Raw genomic sequence first — 20,076 nt, forward strand, 5'->3', positions numbered from 1 at the left:
GAAGTAGTGAGCCCATTGTTTGTCAGTAACAAGTTAAAGGCCATCTCTCAGTGATTGTTGGATGGAGCTCATCTTTTCCAGGCTAGAAAAAACCCCCAAATGCTCAAGAAGAAACTTGTGGAGGTTATAGCCTCATTTAGCTAGGAGAGTCAGTATATCTCAGGTTGTTTTGTAAGCTCTTATGTTTCAATATTGACATGTACTGGCAATATGATCCTCGTTCTTTCCTGTGCAGCCTTTCAAGTTTAACAGTCTTAAGTTTTTTCATGGACGGGATTTCTTTGTCTTTAACTAAAAGTTACAGTTTCTCATTTTCTTAGTAATATCCTTAAAGAAGGATTTCAAATATTCTTTCACGTGCTGTTCTGGATAATTTCCTAATATTTAATTTTTCATGCAAATATTAGCACATTGCTTATTTTTCATGTATACATTTTTTTGTTCTTCAGGAAAAGTTGGACATAGGGACAAGAAAGGAGGTGGATGGAATGGGAGCACCTGAAATAAAGTATGGGGATTCAATGTGCTTCATACAACATGTAGATACAGGCTTGTGGCTCACGTACCAGTCTGCTGATGCAAAGTCTGTAAGGATGGGTTCTCTGCAGCGAAAGGTAAGGCTGTAAACAGGAATGCATTTCATTCACTCATAGGGTGGGTGAGGGCTGGGGGGCTGGGGTATGAAGGGAGCTATGTGAGCCAGGTACTTTCTGCATTTCAAGTATTTTAAGTATGCTTTCCAGATGAAAGATTGGGGTTTTTCAGTCACATAGTGAAAAGTTAAGTGGCGTACTGAATTCTCAAACTGGAGACCTGACAAAGTCTGTGTGTTATCCTGTAGACATTATCTCACAAATATTGATAAATCTGGATATATTTGATTTCAAACTGAAGGAGGTTTCCTTTCTTCAGTGTAGTTTGGATTGAGGAGGCTTTTAGTTCAAAGCATTTTTTTCCACATTGTAAGTGTATTACCTTTTGGTCTAGAATGTTCAGGTCTTGAGTCCTGAGAGATTTCTTTCTTTGTAGAATAATCACAGCCAAGCTCAATGCTAGCTCAGCATCATAAAGTAGGGAAAAGATTCTTTTGCAACTTAACACTGTAGTATTTTCCATGACTATTTTAGATAGCAGAACTACACAGAGCAGAGGTTTAAAATATTTAGTGGATTGGATTGAGCCATTCAATCCATTAGAGCCATGATAACTAGACATTAAAAATTGTAAGTTATTGGAAATGACTCAAAGCATGGTCAGAAAAACCAGTGGCACCCTTAGAAATGAGGACCAGTAAAGAATACCCGTTATGACCTTTTCTGCTTTAAGGATTTGGTGCTCTGTAGGGGAAGTACATTTAATGTTGACAAAGTCAGAGCAAACAAAACCCCTAGTTTTTTTTAATAAAGCATGTTCTTTCAAAAGCTGTAACTTCGAGATTATTATGGCACTGAACCTGCTGGCTCAGTACAGGTCCATCCTTGGACATAAGAAACTAAACCATGGAATTACCTGTTTTTAATATAATTGGGGTTTTTTGTATGTGACCTCATAATTTCCTAGTCTGCCTTCCTATGTATGTTTTCAAACTTCTTATTTAATGTCTCATTTTGCAGTGACTGCTTCTTGATTTTGTTTTCAGGCAATAATGCACCATGAAGGGCACATGGATGATGGTTTAACACTGTCCAGATCTCAGAATGAAGAATCCCGTACTGCACGTGTCATCCGTAGTACAGTCTTCCTTTTCAACAGGTTCATAAGGTGTGTTTTTAAAATTATCTGTTCTTCACTTTTTTTTCTATCCAGTTTTTTTTTCAAAGTTGCCATTTTCACAACAGGGAACAATATATCCTTCAGAAAAAATAGATCAATGCTTCTCAAACTGGACTTTATGTCAATTCTTTGTGTTATCAGCAGATAAGTAAGTACCTTGACAGATACTGGTCAATTTTTTTTCTCTATCTTCTAAAATTAATTTATTGCTCAATCTTGATTTAAATGCACAGACATACTGAAAATACAAACAAACCATAAAGAGATTTTTCCCTGCCAAAATTTGCTTTAAGTCATGTGGTGCATAAATTAGCTTTTTCTTTTCTAAGTATGGTTTTTAAAGGTGATCTTCCTGGAAAAACCTGGAAGAATGAGATAACTGTGTAACTACAGATCGGTAAAACCCACAAATATACTGAAGAAATTCACAGTATCAAGGAGAAGTTTTATTTTAAATGATACCTTCTTTCTACCAGGACATTACACTTTGCTTATTTGTTCCTTTGTAATGCTACTTGTTTTTTTAATATTTTGAAACATGAAAAATGTTGTATTATATTTTATAGTGATTAGCCATTTAAAAATCCTGTCAGATGTATGCAATTTGCGTTTATTTTTATATTCCTAACTAATGCTGATAAAATGCTAATTCTCAAATGCTTGTGATTTCAGTAATTGATGAAAGGCCCTTTCATCAGTGTAGCTTGCATTAGAAAAATGATATGCAGTAAGGCTCTCTGGAATGATAAAAATTTCCTAAAAACTCATTTGCCACAAATAAAACACAATGTAGGAGATGGTGAGCTGAAGTAACCATGTCCTAAATAAGGGCACCGACAAAGACACAGAGATATTAATTTTTTGAAAAGCATATAGCAAGGTACTTAAAAAAAAAGGACAAAATCACCATCAAGAGAATTGTCTGCGGTATGGCATTTGAAATACAAAGGAAATATAAGCCATGGGTCACTTTGTAAATAATATACCATCATAGAAGTTTCTACGAATGCCCTAAAAGATAAAGATAGAGAAAGGCAATTTAATGATAAGGTTTCACAAATCAAGGTATTGCTAAATTACAGTGGAGATTTTTGTGGAGTGCACAGGGAGTCCAAGGCAGTGTTTAGCAGTTTAGTTTTGGCAGGCAGTTACTTCAAAAAGAAAAAGCTGAATTGAAGAGGATGAAAATTATTCTTTTATGTGTATGCTCCAGTGCTTTCTCACAAAGTCAGTAGAAAAATTGTGTTTTGGATAGCATGCTCATGATAAAAATTAAGTTTTAAAGGTAACTTTTGTAGTAATCCTTTGAAGCTTTGTATTATTTGCAAAGGGGTTCAGTTGAGCCAGGGGCAGGTGTAATGTGGATGAGAAGAATCAGCCCTCTTCTTCTAAGAGAGAATGTTCATAGACGTCAGCAAGGCCAAGCTTGAATTGGATATCAGGGAAACAAAAAAGGCTAATGAAGTGCTAAGACAGAATGTGTAGAAATGATGCATCTTTCCACACTGAAAAGGCCTTAAGAACAGGTTAGAAATGTGTTTGAGAGTCTCCATGGACAGTCTGGACCCTCCACAGCACCGCAGGACTGGTCTCTTTAACTTGTGTCCATTCCAGTTGCATGATGGTTTGTACTGGTTTACAAACTTCTCTTCATCTTTTGCTCTGCCTCTGAAACTGCTGCAACCATAGGTACAATATTAAAATGTGGTTTTCTGATTTGAAAAAATATTACCTGAAATAACATTTTTCATGCTTTTTCATTTTGTTTGGGAAGGAAGGGGTAGGTTGTTAAATGAAGAATGGACAGATATGAAGAATTTTTGACAAGCTGCTGTCAGAAAATGAGCTTTGGCATCTAAACAATCTTTACTTTTAAAGAAGGAGTTTGAATGATAAAATAATTTTCAATTCTCAGGAGAATTTGCATCTTCTTGCAGGGGCCTTGATGCTCTCAGCAAGAAAGTGAAGTCTTCCACCATTGATTTGCCTATTGAGTCAGTCAGTCTGAGCCTTCAGGACTTGATTGGCTACTTTCACCCCCCTGATGAACATTTGGAGCATGAAAACAAACAAAACAGGCTCCGAGCACTGAAGAATCGCCAGAACCTCTTCCAAGAAGAGGTACTTCTCTCACTTTTACTTTTGATTTTCCATTATGTTGTCTGCAAGTGTTCTTTCACAGTCTCTATAGTGTTGATGTGTAATACGGGTGCTTAGAGTGGGGTTTTTTTATAAGAGTCAAACTATATTAGCATTTGATACATTCGAAATCTCTAGATCTGCTGTTTTTCCTGCCTATTTGAAGAAATACATTTATGGCCTTCTTTTTCCCTTTATGATAAAATTAGATGACCTTGTGCCTTGAACTCTACCCACAATTTTCTACTTATGTGTGAATCAATTTTTTCTGTCATAATCTCTTGATGTAGAAGGATGTTTTGGTTTACTAAGCATTCTTTAAAGCATTTTGTTTAATATTGTGTGTTGTTTTTCTGGTAATAATAGTTGCATAGACTTTGTCAGATGCCTAAATGTCCTCCTGATTAAAATCTTGCCTAAAATTATGTCATTAATACTGTTTATTTTTGTTTTAATTTGACCATCCTAAGTGGCAGATGTATATTACCTCCATCAAATTTTCTGTTGGGATTTCTGTTGAAAATTTTCTGTTGGGATTGCCTGTTTGACACATACTCTTATGTTTTGTATATCTGGTCTTTCATGTTTTGTTTTCTTAGATTTTTGAAAATCTTTTGTGTTTGCATCTAAAACTCCTTTTTCCCTCTGACAATGTAAGCTTTTTTATTTTTAGGGTATGATCAACCTTGTTCTTGAATGTATTGATCGCTTGAATGTATACAGCAGTGCAGCTCACTTTGCAGATGTAGCTGGGAAGGAAGCTGGAGAGGCATGGAAATCTATTCTGAATTCTTTGTATGAATTACTAGGTAAGACATATTATGGATTACTTGGATAGTTTTAGCTCAAAATAGTGAAGAATAAAGAATTAAATAACTGATGTAGCACAGAATAATTTCCACTGTCTAGAAATTTAGAATACAAATTAAGTAAGATTTTTGCATTTGTAGTTATTTTATGTATTAATAATCAGTAAATGAAGTCATGTCAGGAATTACAAACATTTTAAAGTATCCAAACTAGGTCCAGAGAGTTAGCATCTCCATGAAATCAAATAATGACCTTTTGGGGTATAGCCGGTAGATGATGGAGTCTAAAATTCTATGGTTTGGTTATTTGTAGATGTAGGGTAGAGTTCAATTTTTTTGTTACAATTTAGTTTATGTGTTGTTGCATTCAGCACAGGGCAGACTGTAGGAAGTAGTGGCTTGATTTCCAATTGGCAAGGCTAGAAAATTCCTTATGAGGAGTCTGCCTGTTTTGTACAAACTATTGCTTCCATGGACTTGTAGTGATGAGAGCAAACAGCTTTTTTTGACTTCCCAGTCTTTGTGCCCCTCCTGCCCTTGGATGTTACTTCTCTAACTGCATTATCTTCTGGCATCTAATGCTCAGGAAGCTTGGCTTTGATCTGGCTATGATGAATTTGCACATTGCTCTGTTCTGAATAATGCTGGATCTCTGCAGTAATTACATGGATGACAAATGGATATTGCTTGCTCAGTCTTGCTTCAGCAAACAGTACTTTGTTTTTTGAGTCTGCACATAAATAAAAGTAAACTGTAATGCCAGAATTCATGTCTTTTGTCATGTCATTGACGTTGTGTTGTATTTCACTGTGATGAGAATGAAGGCATTTATAGATGCCGAGGCTGAATACTATTGCATATAAAAATCGTATAATCTTAGAATGGTTTGGCTCATAAGAGAGCTCTAAAGATCATCTAGTCCATCCATCCTGATGGTAAAAAGATACTTCCTTATATTCAATCAAAGTCTACTGTCTTTCAGTTTGAAATAATTGACATATGTCTACTAAAGCATCTGTCTATTTTCTATTTCAAATACATACATTCACTGTGAACTTGTACTAGATCCTTTTGCATTACAAAAGAACATGCAGGAGTATATGCAGTGATGTGATGTTAATGTCTGACTGACCACATCATGGTTTCTATTTCTTTAAAACTGAAAGTCAGTCTTGTTCAGAGTAATAGGCAATAAGAAAAGCAACTGTAGGATGTTATTTTTTGTTTGCAGTTTAAAGTGTCTGTGTGCCTCATTTAATGCACAGCTTTATCCAGTGAATACTGACCTTTCACAAACTTGTGCTGAGCAGCATTTATGAAACCATCTGTGTCTCATTACTGTTAATGAAGTTAAATTTAGTGACGTGTTAAGCACTGAACTGTTCTGCCTTCAATTTATGTTCCTACCTGAAGCACAGTGAGGTTGTGTGGCTTGCCTATAACCAATAAAAAAGTCACAGTCAGATACAGGTGTTCCTTAGTTCTGGTCTGTGTGTCTTAACAAGGTGTTCCCCTTCTTTTGATTCCGGAGTATTTTTCAAATAACTGTGGTCAGGATTACTCATTGCTCTTCCTCTTTGCAGATAGTTTAATGTCATATATATGTTGTAAGTCTCTAAGTTTAGCGTTTTATAAATACAGCAGCATAAAAACATAGTAAAATATACTACAGGGAGTTTGTATATATTTTAACATAGATTTTAAGAGGCCATTGCTTCTTAGCAACAGTCTCTGCTGCTGGAAATAATCACAGAAACTTCAAGTTGAAATAATTTGTTGGTGGAACTGGAAAAAAAAATCTTAAGAAAACTGGTTTGTACTGTTCCACACACCAAACAGAAATCTCTGTGCCTCAGTCCTTTCTTGGAGTAGAGCAGAGGCTTCTCTGGGAGCCTGTGTGTGTGCACATACCTGCACATAATCCAGGACAGGGCAAGCTTGTGGGTGCCTGCAGCGTTCAGGGAGATTTCAGTTCAGTTGTACCCACCATGTCAGTGCATGATTCAGTCTACTTCAATCTTCATCTTAAAGCATGAGGGTGAAACAGATTCAAAGCTGTTACTTCGTCCCTACAACCTTGTCAAAAGTATAGCAAGCAGTTCCTAGACATGTATCTTGTTTTACTTCCTATTACTCTTGAACAAGTGCATTGTAACAGAAAATAATTTGCATTCATCACCTATATTGTTGGCTTCACGCTCTTCTTTTGCAATATTTTCTGTCTGTTATTACAAGAATACTGTTTAACAGAAACTTGTTTCTATAATACCAGCTGATTTCTGTGGTGTAAGTAGGGGCTTCTTTATGTAGTGCATTTTGTATGGATTATTGAGATGATTGTAGAGCCAAAATCTAAATTCCCTAAAGGTCGACTTGATAGCAAAGGTATTTCTTATACTGAATTCTGTCATTTGTATTATTTAATTTTAAATCTAGAACATCAACAATTAAAGGTTAAGACTCTGTCTTATTGGATCCTTTCTGACAAGAGAAGACAGGAATTTTTAACATTTAAATGCACTTGTAACTGTGATTCAGTTTCTCTCTCTCACTCTCTCTTTCCCCAATAGCGGCTCTAATTCGAGGAAATCGTAAAAACTGTGCTCAATTTTCTGGATCCCTTGACTGGCTGATCAGCAGATTAGAAAGACTGGAAGCCTCTTCTGGTATGCTTTTTAGTATTTTAACTTCCTTATTTGACCAGTTCTAAATTTTTTGAAGTTAAAATACTTGTTCAGCCTAATTATAATGAATTTATTATGAGACAGTAAATTATGTTAATATAGTGAGATTTATATTTGTACAACTGTTTTAGTTGTACTTCTACTTTGAATGCTTCCACTTTGCTACTTTAAGTTCTAGCAGTCTTGCCTTTTCCTTGACCAACTGGATGTAGTATTACTTTTTATTTCAGAAAAACAAAGCTTTTGATAAAATAGCTGTTCAATAGTGTAAGTTGTATTAAGTTGTTTTCTAATTCTAGTATCCTCCCTTTTCTTTGTAAGTCTGCTTGTTTTTCAGGATTTGCATCAAGCTAAAGATAACAGAAATCATATGGAATAGATATAATTTGTTCTGCCTAACAGTGTTTACCTACATAATACTTATACATTTCCTTTTGAATCACCTCTTTTGCTCCTGAGGTGCAAATTTCTGTATAAAATTAACAAGAAATGTTTTTCAGTAGCAGTTGAGTCTGTTTTGCTTTAAATATAGTACTTTTTACAATTTGTTTGGAAGGTAGCCTCTTAAGACCCTTTCAAGACTTCTTGTTTGCAATAATACTAGAGTAAGTTCAAAGGCCAGGAAGATTTGTAGTCAAACCAGTGGGAAATATAGTTAAAATAACAGTGTTACATACCTCTTCAGTTACATATTTGTAACTTATCCCCATCATCTTCTTTGTTTAGTGTCATGTGTTGTTTCATGAACTGGAAGAAACAATGATTGATTAAAGAGTTGTCCTCAGGAACTTAAATTGCATTCCTCGTACAATTTTTAGGAATCTTTGAAATATTAAGGCCAAGAAGGAAGTATGTGCCCCATTGCAAAAGTTTTTTGATTTATATTAGAAAATGGTAAACATAAAATAAAGTCATAGGCATAGCACAGCCTTTTACAGTGGCATTAATAAATGAAAAATACCCTGCTGTTGCTTAGTATTCCATGTAGTTCCAGGAGTTGTCTCAGTGCAGGTCACCATTGGCATATATTAATACATTTCCTACTCTGGTTATATCCAATGGACCAGCAGCAGTCGTGAGAACAGATGTGTCCTGTAGTAAACGAGGTGTTTGTGTTCCCCTCAGCTTTGTCATTAAACATTCATGGGCATTTTGTTTATTTGCCATAAATCTGTTCCTGAGGTGAACTGACCAACAACATGGGAACATATTGTCAAATGTCAGTGGCAGGAGTGATCTCCCTCTCAGAGCTGAGGGGAAACTGGCGTGGCATTCACTAGCTGATTGACAAGAACTGTGGTGGTTCATTGCACTTGCAAAAAGCAGTTACACACTGATGCTTCTCCTCTTGCAGGTTTTTCCCTCTGTCAACTCTTGGGGCAAGGAGAGAGTTTAAAAGTCAGTTATTCTTGGGGCTGAGTCTGGTATAGAAACTGTGAAGCATTTGCCCAAGTAAGCCCCTCCAGACAGCAATGTTTATGGAAGTACTTTTGCAGAGTTTTGTTCCACGTTTTAGTTGCAGATCTGTGGCCTTAGGGCAGGGGACCTGTTTCACTGCAGGATTGCTTCCTACTCCTGGCATGCACCCAATCTTCTTCAGCCTGGTATGTTTATGCTCTGAATGCTTGAGCAGCTCAAAAGATAAAGCAACAGGAACATGAGGGTCTTTGCCTGTATCACTGCGTTAGTTCTCAGCTGTTGACTCAGACAGATGGCTGCTTCCAGCACGGGCGGCTAGTTAGAGGTTTGCAGATCATCCTGTCATTGCAGCTTGTACACTGGGGTTAGTGATCCTAACTAAACACATGTCATAACTGAACATAATTTGTGTTGGTTTACGTTGTTGTTTGGGGAACCTGCTCTGCAGATGCTGTCATCTCCTTGCTCTATTGGGCATTTGAGTAAGTGAATTTAAACTGAAACAAACATTTGAAAAATGTCAAAATCATAAATTATTTTTTCTGCTATGCTCCATGATTGGTGTGAGAGCATTAATTTAAGGAGAATGATCTCACAATTATGTATTTGCATGGGATTTGATTACAACTTGCTTAATTTCAATGTATATCTCAAGATCTTATTGGTGAAACTATTTCCTAAAAGACCAACTTTTACATCTGAAACTCTCAGGGTAGGGCTTTCAGAAATAATGCAAAACTTTTTGCTCAGCTTTTGGAGGTGCAAGATGAAATTTCTTATGACAGCTCTAAAAATGCTGTGTTACATTGTTTCTGTTATGTACATATGTATTTTTAATTTTTAATCTCAAACCACAGTTTTGAGAATGAAAAACGTAATTGTTGATGATAGTATACTAAGGTATGAGATGCATTCTGTAAACTGCAGGGTATTCTGACACTAGTTGCTCTGGATAGTGAGCCTCTTGAAGTGCAGCAAGAACTCTGAATGTACTAATATTTGCAAAACTCACTTGTTCTGAGTTTTCTGCTAGGAACTGGGCCACTTTCATTCCCATGTCTATTGGTAGCATAACCTCCATGTTGCCTCCAAAACTGATTTTATAATAAAGACTTTTTCTGGTTTTGAGGGAGTCAGTTATAAAATTTGCTAATTAGGCTGTGCTTTTGTTATCTTGAGAGGAACAATAGTTTTAGCTTTTAGTATGTAATTTTCTGATTTTTTAGTGGGATGCTTGCTTGCCAGATTTTAAGCTTTATTTGGCTTGACGGCTGTGGATATTCACTGTTTTAATTTACAGTGGTAGATCTTCAATAGGAAGAAATACTGGTTTATATTTAATCTTTAAACTAAGAATGCTTGGATACATATATTCACATAGAATAAATTTTTTCCTAAGGTAAAGTGTTTATGAGAAAGACCATAACTGCGTTCTGTTAATCATACCAAAATGAAGTTCACCTTAAACATTAAAGTTGTCAGCTACATCTCCTGCATTCACATAGAATAAATATTTTCCTAAGGTAAAGTGTTTATGAGAAATACCATAACTGCGTTCTGTTAATCATACGAAAAATGAAGTTCACCTTAAACATTAAAGTTGTCAGCTACATCTCCTGCATGTGTTTTCTTGAATGCCGCAATGAAAGACTTGATGCGACCAACTATTATCTATAAAATTCCTGGTTTCACTTTTTTCTTGTACTGGAACTAAAAGTGTTATGAAAACAGAACAAAGCCATTAAACATATAAACAGCAACTGTGAATTGATTGTACAAATTAGATCAGAAATTGATTCATTTCCTGGGCTTCACTGAAGCAAAAGAAGGAAAATTACTATCTGTCCAAGTAGAAATATGTCTGAGAGCAGACCATGTGAGAAGTGAGATATCACAGAGCTGCAATGCAAATGCTTCAGTTGTCTCTTCAATCCATAAATTAAGATTAGATTAGTCTTTCACTTTGAAATATATTCCAGATGGAATTAACTAGCCTTTCTATAATTTTAAAGGCATTAAAACATAGGTAAAAAAATAGAATACAGCAAGTTAGTAATCTAATGTTGAGGAATACATTCAGTGCAGGAGGCTCTGTTTGCAGCATGCAGTTGAGCTGCTGGTTGAACTCTGGGTGAGATGGGAAGCCTTGAACTGCTGACTCGTAGCATAGCAAAGGAACCTGTAGCCAGGGCAGCTGACAGTCAGAGACATAGCAGGAGTCAAGAACCCCAGAGTTCTGCATGCTTAGACTGTAAGGGTATAAAAGCCCAAGAGCCCATAGACTGTTCTGAGTTGAAAGATGCCAAAAAGTTTCACTGTGTCCAACTCTTACATAAATGGTCTGTACAGGGATTGAACAGAACTGATATTGCTAGCACCATGCTCTAACCAGCTGAGATAATCTCAGGTTCCCCTCTTGGGGATCTGTCCTTGGTAGGACCCTTAATATATCTTGTTATGTACCACAATGGAATTATTTTAAGGATTGGGACATTTGAGACTCTGCTATGAGAAACTTGGGGTTGAGCTGACAAAGAAACCTGGTCTGACTGTGCAAGTGTGGGGTGTGTAGCTCAAAAGGGGCTGTGGTCCAAACTCAGGTGGTGCAAGAGTGACTGCCAGAGTGGCTCTTGAATGGTTGGACAGGGAAGTTTCTCCTACACAGTTATCGTCTAGTAAAGGTTTTTGGAACCAGATGAAACCAGGTTTAAGGATTTTTTTTCAAATGCATGCATTTTATTCTAGTGTTCTACAGTGTGACATCAGAGGAGTCAATATATTTTCCTGAATATACATGCTTCCTTTCATCTGTTAGTCATTAAGAAAATTTTCACTCTCCTTACTATGAACTCTGTATATCATACTGTTTAATTGTATGAGATTCAAATGCTTACTGCTTTACTGCCTTGAGCAGCTCCAGTGAAATTGGAACAAGTATGGTTGTCTTTAATGTAGATAATCTAAAAGTGAGTCAGGCTGAACAGACACTGTACACTCACATGTGATTTTTTTCTGAAACACAGGGAACAATGCATATTTGGTAATTAGCAGTCAGATGCTATAGTAATTCAAGAAGGTGCGGGGCAGCTGCGCCTAATTTATAACATGCATTTATTATTGAATGTTTACATCTTCAAAGGATTTTTAATTCTGTTATTGACAATATTAAGATTGCAAAATGAACCCTGTGTACTATTCTAAGACAAAAGGTTATGACTCTACCTACAGAAAATTCCAAGGATATGGTTGCCACACTTATGTGGTGTCATTTAATAGTGGATTATTATTTATATTGATCAAGTGTGTTTCAGTGCTACAATGAGATGTGGCAAACATCCAGTTACCATATTTTGAATGGTAATTTTGAATGGTGATTATTGTGCATTCCCAGATCACTGTGACACACAAAGCTGTTGATCTTGTTCTAGATTACACCTCTAGGTTAAGGATCCTTTTGTAACACTTTTTTAACCTCCCTCAGTTTATCATGATCAGTGGCCCCTGACCTCATCCAGTTGGTAGGCTGGGTGGACTGTGCTACTGCTATGTTGCTACAGAGTGCCTGGTCTTTTAGCTGGCTCTCATGACTCTTAGGTTTTTATCCTTTTTAAAAATATTGTTAGTGTCAGTATTCGTAGAATCATAGAATGGTGGAATAATGGAAGTGCACATCTATTGCAACACAGATCATACCACTGGCAAATTCAGGTTTAGTATGTTCTTTTATTTATAATTAAGGCTTCTTTCACTTAAACCTTCAGGGCTATAGAATCACTTTGGGCGTTCACCCCTACCTGCATTTTCTGTTTAAATGTGCATGATTTTGTCTACAAGTATATTAATCAACACACTTTGTTTGAAACCTGTTTACTGAATGAATCAAATGATCACTTACCTGTTGTCTTTCACCTTTTCTACATTTCAATTCTTGAGTAATTCCTACTCTTTATTAGTGATGACAGCCTATGTCCCTCAGACCTCTGTAAAAATATTGAATAGTATGGGGATAAGTGGTGGTGGTGCTGTAGGTTATCTGTAGCAGCTAATGTTCTCGTCCTCACTAGGATTAAAGAAGCGCCAGAGTACTCTCTGAGTACTGAGACAGAACCATCAGACAAAACCACTATTTTTCCCACATCCAGGGGAGTTTGCAGTGCTACAGTTTCCTTAAATGGAAAGATGGCAAAGAGCAGAAGACTCGTGCTATGGATTTTGGTTTGCAAGGATTAAGCTGAGTGTTTGGAGATGTGGTTTAAATAATGGGCTGAAGACAGAATGATGAGAGCTGTACATTGCTAATAGGAATTGCATATATCTAGATTGAAGGCTGCTTCTCAGCTTTCTTTCCTTTTATTTTTCTCACTGTGGCCACAACTGTAGCAACAGATAATGATGAACTACATGTACAATGTTTCCCTTTTCTGAAAGCAGAAGATCCCAGAGCAGGTGTTGATTTGGTCCAGTGCACGTGGGAGTTTGTTTTATTTTCCCATTGCAGAGAAATGTTTTGAGGCTAATGATTCTTCATGGCAATGACTTCTGCTTTATTGAATTTGTTTGTCATATACAATGATTTTTGAAACTATTTCATGTTCATGAGCAACATATTGCAAACTATTATGTACAGTTATGACATTATATGCACATCAATGAAATAATTATTTTTTTCCCCCCTCAGGAATTCTAGAGGTTTTACACTGCGTGTTGGTAGAAAGCCCAGAAGCTCTAAACATCATTAAGGAAGGACATATTAAGTCAATTATCTGTCTTTTGGACAAGCATGGAAGGAACCATAAGGTAGGTAAAGACTAAACAAGTATATTTAGATGAACAGAGCAAGCTCATTCTTCTGAGTGGAAGTTAATTTCAAAGACTTTAATGATGTTTCGATAATAAGGAATGAAACTTATCCTAAAATATATATAAGCAGTTTGAAGAAGCAAAGATAAATATTACCTTCTTTTTGGCAAAAAGCATTGATACATAAAAATTTGTGAGGGAAGTGGGAAGAATGTTTTAATGTTAAGAGAATTTCAGAATTGTTCTAAAATAAAACCACTGTATTGGATGAATTATGTACCATTACATGTCTTCCAGTAACAAGGTATAGAGCATTACATTGCCTGAAGTAATTAACCATGACAATAAAAAATATTTAAGATTAAAATAATCTTTTTTTTTTTTTAGGTTTTGGATGTTTTGTGTTCTCTCTGTGTTTGTCATGGAGTAGCTGTGCGGTCTAATCAACATCTAATCTGTGATAATCTCCTGCCAGGAAGAGATCTGCTCTTACAGACACGCCTTGTCAACCATGTGAGCAGGTACAAAGAAAAGGAAAAAAAAAAATCTCTATCTATGAACAAAGAAAAAAACCCCAACTTGTGCTTAAAAGAAGTAGTCAATACAGAAAATCTCTTTTACTCCCAAAACTTTTGTTATGATTTTTTATTTTCACTTCTTTACACTTTGCTGTAGTGATTAAATTTGAAACGTGGGTCAGAGAGAGCTGTCACAAGCTATAGCTGCCCTAAACTGTTTTAAATCTGCAAAGCTCTAGTCTCTTCTAAAGATTATGGTCTAGATCTAGCTGTACATTCGAAGTATTGTCAACTGATGTCCTGTGATTGCCTTTATATTTATGGTCTTGTGAAGATTTCTTCATCACCTTTGGTCAAAATTAGGAATTTACTGCCAAACACCTTCATCAGTGCCTAGAATATTTAGAGTGCCTTCACCCTTCCTTCCAGTGACACATTTTTAGAAGCTGCCTTCAAGCAGATATTTATAACAAAATGAAGCTAGTATCATCCTAAATTGGTAAAGTATAATTTACAAATATTATTAAGTAAATGTTTTTCCAGAATTCAAATTCATGCTGAGGCCAAAGAATGTGGCCTTGGGTGAAGATCTGTGGGATCTTCTTCTGTCTCAGACTTGTATAGTTTTAAAAGTCTCAATCATTGCTTGAGAATGAAAATTGAAATACAGAAATAGTACTTATAATTCAGAGTCCATAGGATTTACTAGATGCTGAAAACCATAAAAAACCCACACTGTATGTTATAAGGAGTCTATTTAAAGGTAAAGGTTCTGCAGAACTGATTGTCTCTCTTGACGTGGCATTGGTGGGGCCACATCTGGAATACTGTGTTCAGTTTTGGACCCCTGGCTACAAGGAGGACTGTGAGGTGCTGGACAGTGTCCAGCACCCAGCAATGGAGCAATGTGTTCCCTGGCAATGGAGCTGGGGAAGGATCTGGAGCACAAGTCTTATGATGAGTATCTGAGGAAACTGGTTTGTTTACTCTGGAGAAGAGTAGGCTCAGGAGAGACCTTATCACTCTCTACAACTCCTTGAAAGGAGGCTGTGGTCAGCCTCTTCTCCTGAGCACCCAGTGACAGGACCAGAGGACATAGCTCCAAGCTGCACCAGGAGAGGAATGGACAGCAGAAAGAAGTTTTTCATGGAAGAGGTGGTTAAGCATTGGAACAGGCTGCCCAGGGAAGTGATGGAGTCATCATACACCGTAGTGTTCAAGAAATGATAGGACATGGCACTTAGTGCTGTGATTTAGTTGTCATGAAGATATTTGAGCAAAGGTTGGACTTGACGATCATGCAGGTACTTTCCAGCCTCAGGGATTCTGCAATTTGTGTTTGAGCTTCCAGGATGACTTTGGATCTTACAAGGAATACAGATTTGTCTTTCCCAAATAAGGTGGTAGAAAAAACAAATTAGTTGTTCCATATTTTTGCTTCTCATTAGAAAGGTAAGAATGAGAAGATTCTTATTCTTGCAGGTATAAGGAGAAAATGTTTTCTTCAAAAGTCAATAAGACCAAGGAATCATTGAAGAAATTTAGTGTTAGATGAAGACGTGTATTCCTTGATCCAAAAATATTTGTCAAAAGAACTTTTTAAGGTATTACTGGAACTTTTGAAGATACTGCTTTTTAACATACTTTTTCATGGAAAATTCTGTCCATAAACCTCTTTTGAACAAGAGAAATTTGGTTGATGAGGCTGATTAAATTGTGAAGTCTGGGCAAAAGTATAATAAGGTGCTACTCTGTTCAGGCTGAAAAGATTAAATTGATGATCTTGCTAATAATTTACAAATAATAGAAATTTTCTGGAAGATAGATTTGTCAAACACATTTTGTTTCTAACTGCATTAAATTTTTGACTTGGAGCAGTGTGAATAGTATCTTTACTTAGACATTTGGCAAAAGACAACCCATATGCTTCTAGAAGGACAGTGTATTCATCTTACCTGATAAAATTTGTCATTTTATAAGCAACCAGATAAGTAGAGTCTGCTTTTACACTGACTTGTATTTAACCACCCATACCAGCCTTTCTTCCTCCCCCTGCATTCCCTCTACCAGAAAATCTACTGGGACTAGCTTAGAGCTACATTTTTGTTGATTAGTGAGCATAAATGGAGAAAGAAAATATTTATACAAGTAATAACCCAATCTAGTGAAGGAATGTGAAGACTACATACACTCAGTATAGAAGTTTTAAAGATGTTTTGCAATATGGGTAACCAACCATTGAAGAAATATAGCTAGTATTGATTTTGGATGCTTCTATGCTCTATGGTTTTAATTCAAGATTGAATGTCTTTCTTAGTACAAAGCTGACACAGAAATGACTGCCTGGAGACAGATTTTTTTTTTTTTTTGTATGAGAGTCTATATTCAATATTATCCCCAAAAATCAGATTAGAAAAGCATAGGATATTTTCCTTTTTTTTTCCTCCCTCCTGACCTTTAGATATGACTCTACATATTGCTCTTCAGCTAGATATTGAATAAGTACAGTGGTAGCTTGCCTTTTTTAAGTAGTCCTGTGAAGTACTGTAAAACCAGTAGCAGTAGGAACATCACATTGATATTAAGGATTTCTACAACCACTGCAAATTACTGAATTATACAGGACTTGGAAAAAATGAGGAAGGGGTACAAGAGAATTTTGAAATAGAATGACTCTTCACTTTTGTATTGTTTAAAATGTTATTCTCTTGAACGGATAATCAGTGTTACAGAATGCAGTTTGCTATGTAAAATTAAGCCTGCAATGTGTACTTACTACACTTGTGTTGGTACCTGGTGAATAGCTGTGATTTTTTTCTTCAGTATTTAATATCCACTAATTGTACAAACACATAAAACAATTACTATTGGGATCTGAATGAGGATACTGTTTCAGTTACTGAAGCACACTTTTAAAAAAAAATTTAAAATGTATAGGCCATTTTTCACCAGAATAAATAACTATATATACTGCCTTCTTGGAGCTAAGGTCTAAGATGCTGCCTAGAGGGTGCCTCAACTTGTCCAGAGCACAGATTGCTATCCATTGTTACTCTTCTCATGGGGGCATAAATGGCACAGCAAGCTGGAACCTCGATAGAATCAACAAAGAATAAAGCTTTGGGAGTGCAAATGAAAAGTATTAGAGCTGAAGCTACCCCTTTTTTCCATTTTTCCAGTTAGGGAAACAGGTGCAGTCAGGAGACACATGGAAAAGCCAAACGGTAATGGGTACAAGTATCTCCTGGGGAAATTTTGATTGGAGAAAAGAATAACATTTTTTCAGAATGAGAAGAATCATTAATTGGAATAATCTTGCTTGGGGAAATGGTGGATTACCCAACACTGGACATGTATAAGATTCAGCATGACAGTGTGCTGGGCCATCTTGTCCTGACTGTGCTTTTGTCAAGAGAGTATGCACCAGATGGTTCTTGCAGTCTTTTCCTACCTGGTAATCTGTGTGTTTACGTGAAGTAAAATCACTTCTGTTATTTTAATCGCACAAAACTAGCTTGAAATTTGAGTCAATGAAAAGTACACAGCAGCTCATCTTGTCCTTGAGATCAGATTTTAATAACTACTTTTCTTCTTTCTGTTTAAGTATGCGACCCAACATCTTCTTGGGGATTAGTGAAGGCTCGGCCCAGTACAGAAAATGGTACTATGAACTGATGGTGGACCATCTAGAGCCCTTTGTGACTGCAGAATCAACTCACCTACGAGTGGGCTGGGCTTCAACAGAAGGCTACTCACCCTACCCAGGGGGAGGAGCGGAATGGGGAGGAAATGGTGTTGGTGATGACCTATATTCCTATGGATTTGATGGTCTACATCTGTGGTCAGGTATTCTCTTGGGTATTTTGTGGTTGTTGATTATTTGTGTTTAAACATTGTGATTGTGTTTGTAATCTCAGTGAATTTGGTTTCAACAGCAGCAAAGTGAATAATTTATTTCAGCTGACACTTGGAACATACGGAAACAGTACCCTATATCAGAATATGATTTAAACTGACAATGTCCATTGAAAAAAATTGGTTTGTATGAAGTAATGCAGGTAGACTAATAATTTACATTTCAGCCTGGGATTTTGGAGGGTGGGTGGATAGGAGACTGTGTGCTCATGGTAACTATGAAAATTTTATTTAAAACTTCACAGCTGCCAAAATTGAAGTATGACAGTCATCTGGATTTGTAATTCGTGTGTGGTAGTATAAGAACAGTCTGACAGATTTAAGTAACAGGACTCTTCTTTTTGATTTTTGGTTTGTTTTTCTTTTTCAAGCTAGATTTTTATTATGGGTCTTCAGGAGTTCAGAGATACTTTAGAGGTGAAGAAGATTTTTAAATATGTTTTTTGCCATACATTTAAAACAATATATTTTTTTATGTAGTGATGTTTTATTTGCATATATTAAGACTGACTACTGCAAAACTTGCAGAATCGCATTCCTAGCTTTCATATGATGTATTTGCTCAGGTATTCATTTTAAAATGTTCTTGGCTTACCTAAAATCTAATCATTAATAGTAATTCATGCATGAAGATTCTAGTGTTAGAGAAAGCTGAACTTAGTATCTAAAGTATTTTTATTTGCTTTTGATTCTGCAAATACCTTATTGTCTCTTCAGACTGGGTTAGCTCAGCAAAATCAGAATAATGATAGCTTGTTCTCTTTTTTCTTAATATTTTTGACAAGTTTGGACTTGTGAAAAGATTCCCAGATAGCATTTATATTGTGTAGTCCTACACTTGGACAGTCCTGAACTTCTTGAAAGGAGATTTTACTGTGATTTCGCTTTGCTGAGAAGATTTTTTTCTTTTGATTTTTCAGAGATTATTGGGTAGTGGTGAAGTAGAGAACATCCTGGAAACTGGGAAAGGCTCCTTGGATTGGCAGTTTTTTCCACCATAAAGTTATGAGCAGGTTTTCTAAAGCACCTTAGCTGACAAGAGAGATAATTTAGTGAGTCAGCTGCATCATCCAAAGTTTTTGCAGTTTTGAGGCATTGTAGCTTGATACTTGGAAAATAATATAGTTTTACATTTCAAAAGAACATTCCAATCAGAATAGCCATAGATTTTATTAATAAATAATAGCATATCAACTGGAGTGGCATCTTAGGAAATAAGCTGCTACTTAGCCTCTCATGTGTAGCGAGAATTTCTTTGGAACAATGATGCATAATTAATGGTATCATTTCAAGTGTCGTGACTGAGTTTGACAGAAAAAGTATTATTACAGAAGAACCTGAAAATAATGAGCTAACCAAGATAGCTTTTGTACTTAAGGTCACTTTTAGGGAGGAGACAAAGGATTACTGTAAATAAAAATTATTTTTGTACTCATTACAAACTTTCCAGCCAGAAATGTAACAACAGAAAAAATGAGCAGTTTTTTGTGGTTCTGAAGTCCTGTCAAAAAAAATAGGTGAGACCACAAATGTATCTCCAATTTTTTTTATCTGTTATGGATGTGGCTGGTAGATTTGAAAAGATTTGTGTCATCTTTCTTTGTTGATAATATTGTGTAACATATACATACCTCTCAAACATGGAAGAACTTCAAGTTGTTGCATATTGAAAATCATAGCCTTTTTTTGCTTCCACAATCCCAGGCTGCATTTTGATAAGTTCTCCAATGGCATTTTAAGAATAACTTTTTTACCATGAAATATTTACTGTATTTACTGAATAGCAACCATAATTTCTGCCCCCAAGTTTCTGTTCTCGACCAAGCCTGTATGAGAATCACATATAATTTACATTTGGTTCTTCAGTCCTGAAACAACCTATTGTGGAGAAGTGGAACTCATAGATCCTTAAAGTCTGGGGCCAGAAAAGGCATTTGGATCATTTGCTCTACTGTATATTCATCAATGACCAATACATATTTCTGTTAGCAGTCATCTTTGCATTGATCTCCAGAACCT

The 20,076-nt window shown here is 36.1% G+C and overlaps 1 protein-coding gene across 10 annotated transcripts in view; it reads left to right on the plus strand.

Moving 5' to 3' along the window:
• Positions 1–20,076, plus strand: part of RYR2 (ryanodine receptor 2) — a 386,098-nt gene that overhangs the window by 194,331 nt on the left and 171,691 nt on the right. For all 10 annotated transcript variants that reach the window (XM_039706867.1, XM_039706870.1, XM_039706871.1 and 7 more), the window contains 8 exons: positions 450–614; positions 1,640–1,761; positions 3,711–3,894; positions 4,586–4,721; positions 7,292–7,387; positions 13,503–13,621; positions 14,012–14,145; positions 17,747–17,988. In XM_039706867.1, coding sequence (XP_039562801.1) covers positions 450–614; positions 1,640–1,761; positions 3,711–3,894; positions 4,586–4,721; positions 7,292–7,387; positions 13,503–13,621; positions 14,012–14,145; positions 17,747–17,988 — 1,198 coding nt within the window. The remainder of the gene's footprint in view (positions 1–449; positions 615–1,639; positions 1,762–3,710; positions 3,895–4,585; positions 4,722–7,291; positions 7,388–13,502; positions 13,622–14,011; positions 14,146–17,746; positions 17,989–20,076) is intronic.

The sequence above is a fragment of the Passer montanus genome, unplaced genomic scaffold (assembly GCF_014805655.1).
Source record: "Passer montanus isolate IOZ18808 unplaced genomic scaffold, ASM1480565v1 scaffold2, whole genome shotgun sequence".
Taxonomy (NCBI): domain Eukaryota; kingdom Metazoa; phylum Chordata; class Aves; order Passeriformes; family Passeridae; genus Passer; species Passer montanus.